At 35.6% G+C, this 6,453-nt stretch overlaps 1 protein-coding gene across 1 annotated transcript; it reads left to right on the top strand.

Annotated features, from left to right (window-relative positions):
• The first annotated feature begins 2,547 nt into the window (after nucleotides 1-2,547).
• Nucleotides 2,548-3,627, top strand: LOC142554571 (uncharacterized). Its single transcript, XM_075665233.1, has 2 exons — nucleotides 2,548-3,028; nucleotides 3,155-3,627. Exons 1-2 carry the CDS (start codon nucleotides 2,548-2,550, stop codon nucleotides 3,625-3,627), a joined length of 954 nt encoding a protein of 317 aa, XP_075521348.1.
• The last annotated feature ends 2,826 nt before the right edge of the window (nucleotides 3,628-6,453 follow it).

The following is a 6,453-nucleotide window of genomic DNA, read 5'->3' as shown; positions in this document are numbered from 1 at the left end:
AAAGACTTTGATATATTATAACTTATTGTAATAATTCACTTCAGTTGGTCTTACACACTGCCGAAGTGAAACTTTTAGTCTAAAAAATCTTTTACAGTAATAAACTGAAAATGATCTAACTGGTAGCCTGAATGATACTGATAAATACAATGAATGTAAAGCTTGAGTGTGCGATCTGTAAATTGATAAAATACTCATGAAAAGTATCGCAACTGATTGAAGATTAAAGCTTGATTGTTTCGCTTGTGTTCTCTCACTTCCAGTAAACTTCTTCAACTGATTCAATCAGTTATATATAGTACTCGATCTCAACGTTCGTATTGAATGCATTACGTGACAAATATCCGTTGAATCGTCGGCTAGCTACTTTATCTGATAGTAGTACGAGGTATTCAGACTGTTTTGTTCTGATTCATCTGTTCTTCTTTGGTACGACCTATCAGTCAGTTTGCTGATATTTCAACTGATGACGTGACCAACTGATTAAAAAATCAACTAATCAGCCGATCAGTTCAGCTAGACATTATCAGTTCTAACTGATGTTCTATAAGTTATGAATTCTTCAGTTGATAAGGTTTTTCCAGTTCAACTTTAAATGAAGTCTTCATTTATGATTACACGACTGTTCAATCAGTTAGATTCTTCAGTTCTTGTAAGAATTAATTTGTCAAACTCTGAAACTTATATTCCAAGAACTTTATTAGAGATCATGTCATGAAGAGATATACCAAAATGAAATATGTTTCTACTGAACAACAAGTTGCTGATATTTTCACTAAACCATTGCATTTCAGAAATATTTTTGGTTTAATTGCTTTTCTTAATTATTATTCAAACTTATTCATGTTTTCAGGGAGAATCATGTCTGCATATTCAGATATATTTTGCTAAATAATGCTTCACTGATTGCGCTGATAAAACAAAACAATCTACTGAAATGGTATCTTTGCTAATCTTTAGTGATTTTGTTTTTATGTAGTCCTTATCGTTTAGTATAAAAAGTCAAATTTAACCATTCCATTAATCCATTAAGGATAGCCGAACAATTAATTTTTTATTTTAAAATTCAAAACCCTTATTTACTCTATTTCATTTAAAAAAAAAACGTTTGAAAATAACCGCATACATGCTGACACGTGAAAATGTGTTTGTACCTTGTAGTTGTACATATATCTTTTCACCGCTTCACTTTCATTTATTGTATTTTTCAGCAATATCTTTGCATTCTTGCACTCAACACTTTCTGCATTCTTAGCCATCTTTAGAATTTGTTTACTTCGATTCAATCTCATTTGCAGAAATGACAACCTACAAAATGAACACATATCAAGTGAACTTTGACTTTGTTTATGGACTTAAAGATGCTGCAATGGTGGCAGGGGCGGAGGGAGACTTGTGGCCACCTGGGCTATAGCTCGGGTGGCTCAAATTTTTTTTTTAAAATTAGTATGCATTAGTTTTGGTCCAGCCCAGTTAGTATGTATTAATTTTTGGTCCAGTTCAATGATTCAACTTAATAATTTTGGTCCAGCCCAATGAAAGACACACTCACACGCAGACTTACAGAAGTTTTTCAGAAAAATTTGTCAAACCCTTCTCCCAATTGCAAACCATTGTGTCGCTCGTCTCCTGACTCTCCTCTCCCAGCATCAGCCGTGAGCCGCCGGCCTGCCGCGCCACCTTATCCCGGAGTTCTCACAGGGTCTGCGTAAACAAAGTTAAAGTTCAAAACCTTTTTCCTACTTCTTTAATAATCTTATTGCCTCTTATTTAATTTTAGTTTCTTCATAGCAGATTCCAATAATCAATATGTAATCCCTATTTTGCTATTTATAAATGTAATGAATTTCCCATAGTTCACGATCTGGTTGCACATATTCATGCTAGAATTTTATTTGCATTATTAAAACAAGTCATACTGTTAAAATTTTATTTGCATTATTAGGCTGCTATTCAACAGAGCAACACTTCTGCTTGATAAATTTTTGTTCAGACAAGTGGCAACATGTATCAACCCCTACTAATTTTTCTTTCCTCATTCAAACCTGTTGCTTAATTTTCTGATTATTCGGGTCCATGTCTACGAGAAGCTTCACAGTGTTCGTCTTTTTCTTTACGAGGTCTTTATTAATTATTCACAGTGCTTAATTTTCTGATTTTAATAGCTCTGCTGAAAATTGGGATTTTAATCGCTCTGATGTAATTTATTTTCGTCAAATTTATCACACCGTTATTGATAGTTAATTGGGTATTTGTTGTAGTTTCGACGATCGGAAGTCTTTGAGGTATAATTCGATGAGTCTATAAATTATTTCAGATTTAATTATGTGATATTTATGAGAATTCTTGGTATTTCAATATGTTTAGGATGATTGGGTTGATTGTAATGCCAAGAAATAGATGAATATGATCGAAAAATCCTTACATGTTCTTGAATGATTTGTTTATCGATCATTTTCATGTTATTAACGTTAAATTTATCTATGTACTTTATACTATTTGGTTCTAATATAAATTTAATAATTTTGTTTATATTAGATTATTTTAATGTCAAATCAAGAGAGAAAGAGGAGAAACAATATTTTATCATTTTTTCAACCAAGAATTGATAATCCTTCATCATCCGAGAGGATCGAGACTCATGCATCCATTCAGATTGAGGAGCCCGGACCTCCTTCTAAATCTCAAAGAGTTGTGTTTGATGAAACTTCTCTTGAACGGGATCCTGGATTGCGTATTTCAATGTTGCGACATCCTGTTAATCATCGTGATGAAATCAGACGAGCTTATATCAAAATGGGGCCATATCAACCTAAATTGTCGGAATACCCACGGTCTGAATCAGGAAAGCAGCATCGTCGATTTCAATATACATGGTTTAAAAAGTTTCCATGGTTAGAGTATTCTCCTTCGAAGGATGCAGTATTTTGTTTTCCGTGCTATCTTTTTGAATTAAGTGAAGAGCAACAATCTACATTTACAATTGAAGGGTTTAGAAGTTGGAAACGCGTTAATGATGGAGTAAAGTGTGCTTTTTTTGTCTCACATGGGAAGTTCTAACTCGACACACAATAAATCTTCAAAATATGTTGTTGATTTGATGAATGTCACTGGGCATATAGATAAAGTCATGAATCGAGAATCTTCTGAATAGATTCAAAAAAATCGGTAAGCCTTGCAGCAACAATTGAGTGCGTCCATTGGCTTAGTTTACAAGAATGTGGATTGAGAGGTCATGATGAATCTTCATATTCCCAAAATCGTGGTAATTTCATTGAGATGTCAAAACTATTGGGGAAATGGAATGCTAGTATTGGTGATGTTATCTTAGACAAGGCTCCGGGAAATGCAAGATATACCTCACCAGAAGTTCAAAAAGAAATCTTGCATATTATTGGTAATAGAGTCAGAAAAAAAATTCGTGATGAAATTGGAGATTCTAAGTTTTGTATTTTGTTGGATGAAGCGAAAGATGTATCTAACAAAGAACAGATGGCTATAATTTTGAGATTTGTTGATGCCCATGGTTTTTTGCGGGAGCGTTTTTTCAAATTGTGCATGTTCATGACACCACAGCTGCAACACTCAAGAAAGAAATATGTGATGTCCTCACTAGATATAATCTAGTGTTGAGGATCGTGTTGAGTTTAGAAGGGGGGTTGAATAAACTCAATGGACAACTTATTAAATTCTTTCGAATGATGTGCTAAAATCATGTTAGAGATTTTAACGATTCTTGTTCAAGTATAAAGACCAGCAGATCACAAGATAATGTGCGGAAAACGATCTGTTGGTTAGTGGGTGAAAAATAATAAAGCCGAAAAGCAGTAGATAGCACAAGGTTTGTTTCTGGAAGTTCGAAGATGAATCTTCTACGTCTCCCCTTCTTCTGTTTCCAGAAGGTATCACTAAAAGACTTTGGTGAATACAGCACAACAATTGTACACACCCACTTCAACAGGACTTACCCTTCGCCTATTGAAACTCTTAGCTTTACAACTCAACTTCTTGAATGATCTTAAGTTCTGGAAAAGACTCTTTTCCAAGTTACAAATTCTTCTATCAATGAAATAGTGAAGTGAATAGCTTGAGAAGATATAACGAAAAATAGCTAGCACAATATGATCTCAATGATCAAGAGTATGCAATGAAGCGTGTGCTGCTTTTTCAGTGTTTGAGCTCTTTAGATAACTGAAAGTTCTAACAATGCTCGAATGATGTTTTTCAATTCAGATTTTTGTTCAATGCTACGTGCTACTTCACGAAATCCTTCATCTCTATATATAGGATCTATTCAACGTTCAAAAACTGAACGGTTCTTTTCTTTTTGGTGGTTCAGCTTTATTGCTTAAAATGGACCCTGCAGAATACATCAAAAGTAATCAGTCGCAGTTCATACCAAAAATGGTATACCGTCTTAAATGTTCTTGTATAGCATTTAATGGCATTTAATGAAGCAATAAATGCTGGTATCACGTTAATAGGTCAACGGTTTAGAGACTTTGATATACGCAAGATTCTGTTAGTGTATATTTCGAATTTTGTATCCTTCTAGTTCTTGTTTTAGCTAAGAAATTACTTAAGCAGGTTTTAGCGCGATATAAGTACTTCTGGTTTACAACATCTACTGGTTCTACTGGTTTTGAACTAATCCAACATCTACTGGTTCTACTGATTTTGTACTTAATCCAACATCTACTGGTTTTTCCTTAGCATCTCCACAATAAATTTAATTCTAACAATTTCCTCCTTTGTGGTGATGCCAAAACCTAGATGTTCTATTTTAGTAAAATAGAGATAAGAACGGAGTAGATAATCAAAACAATTTATATCCAGAGAAAATCACACAAAGCATAAATATATATAAAAAAAAATTAGTTTGTTCCAATATACCTGAAGATGGCTTCATCTAGATTTTGATTCCTTCCAGTTGGTCTGCTGCTACTTGCTCCAGTTCTATCGTCTTCCCCTTTTTTGGCATCATCAAGAAGGACCCTAGCAAGTAATTCATCCATTCTCCCAGATAAATTGTGAATTCCATTTGTCAGCATCTCCAGATAAGAAGTCTGATTAGAAACTCGATCATTAATAGCAGTGAGCGTTTGAGATTGAGAATCAATCTTGGCATCCATCAGGTCCATGGTGGTGGAGATTGATCGAAACATTTCATCATGCTCGGTGATCCTGGTAAATATATCAGATTGAGCAAGCGTGATCTGACTGGAACTTTTGGATATGGCCTGTCGAAAGACGATGGTCTCAGCATGCATTTTACTCAGAGATTCCGCAGTGTTCTATATTTCCTTAGACATGCGTTATCGGAAGAATTGAGCATCATGAAATTCGGCGGCATTTTCATAAGATATCCGCTTGACAAAGTCTGAAAGATTTACAAGATCCCTTTGAAGAGCATCAATTTGGAATTCTAGATCAAATGGTTCCATAGCTGGGGAAGGAGTCCTTGCTTGCAATCTTTGTTTAATTTCCTCCGTTCGGGCAATGTGCTCAGGAGACTGCAAAGAAGGAATAGAGAATGGTACAACTTCTGCTTGAGTCGTAACAGCTGGTTCTGGTTCAGCAGAAGGCCCTTCTGAAGCAGTAGACTGTTCTGTTGGCCCTTCGTCTGGTTGCTGCAAAACAGCAGCAGGTACAGATACAGCTTGTGGATCAACAACGGAGGGTGAAGTATGCAATAAAATTGCCATATCAGCTTGGTGAGCTTCTGAAAAATGCTCAAGTGCTGGAAGAGACGATGAAGCAGTAGTCATAACAGTAGCACTAGGCAGCAGCAGTTGCAGTAGCAGTAGCAGATTCTGGAGACGATCAGTAGTAGTAGGAATAGCTTGAAGCAATTCATCTTGTGCTGTTTGGGTCGGCCTAATCGATTCGATTACTTCATCAACCAATGCCAGATCATGAACAGAAATCAGAGAGGATGATTGAGTAGGAACTTCTTGAGGTGCAGGAGTACTAGAGACCTTGACTTCAGGAGAAGCTTTGGTCGGTTCCTCAACTGTCTGATTCTTCAAAATTGCGGAGACAGAAGTGAGACTGAACTTTGGAGGCCGAGAAAAGGCCTTTTCCTTATTAGCAGTTTGTTCAGAAAGAATTGTCAGCTGCTCCGAAAAAATTTGAATGACATTCTGGTCATGAAAAGCAGTAGGACTTGTAGAGTCAAAATTTGACTTTAAGGTTTTCAGAACAGTGTCCATCTTCTGCATTTTGAATTTTTCCATAATGTAATTGCGACGATTTATAGCTTCTATCACATTTCGTATCCCGGCAGCATCAAAAACCTTTTTCTCATTTTCTACTGTTTGAGCATAAACACCAGTAGTTTTCAAAAATGTGATTGGGTGGTAGACTCGTACCTTAAGCCAATCGTCAAAAAATTTCATATCTTCTCTGGTTGAGATTTCAACTTCTTCCATATGTAGATTTATTGCTGTTTGA

Source organism: Primulina tabacum, chromosome 8 (assembly GCF_025594145.1).
Source record: "Primulina tabacum isolate GXHZ01 chromosome 8, ASM2559414v2, whole genome shotgun sequence".
NCBI lineage: Eukaryota > Viridiplantae > Streptophyta > Magnoliopsida > Lamiales > Gesneriaceae > Primulina > Primulina tabacum.
Note: the sequence above shows the minus strand (reverse complement) of the source record. Positions and strands in the feature narration are given on the sequence as shown.

Coding starts and splice junctions, on each gene's coding strand:
- LOC142554571 (XM_075665233.1), top strand. CDS start 2,548: ATGTCAAATCAAGAGAGAAAGAGGAGAAACAATATTTTATCATTTTTT. Junction 3,029..3,154: donor CGTTAATGATGGAGTAAAGT/GTGCTTTTTTTG, acceptor TCTTCTGAATAG/ATTCAAAAAAATCGGTAAGC.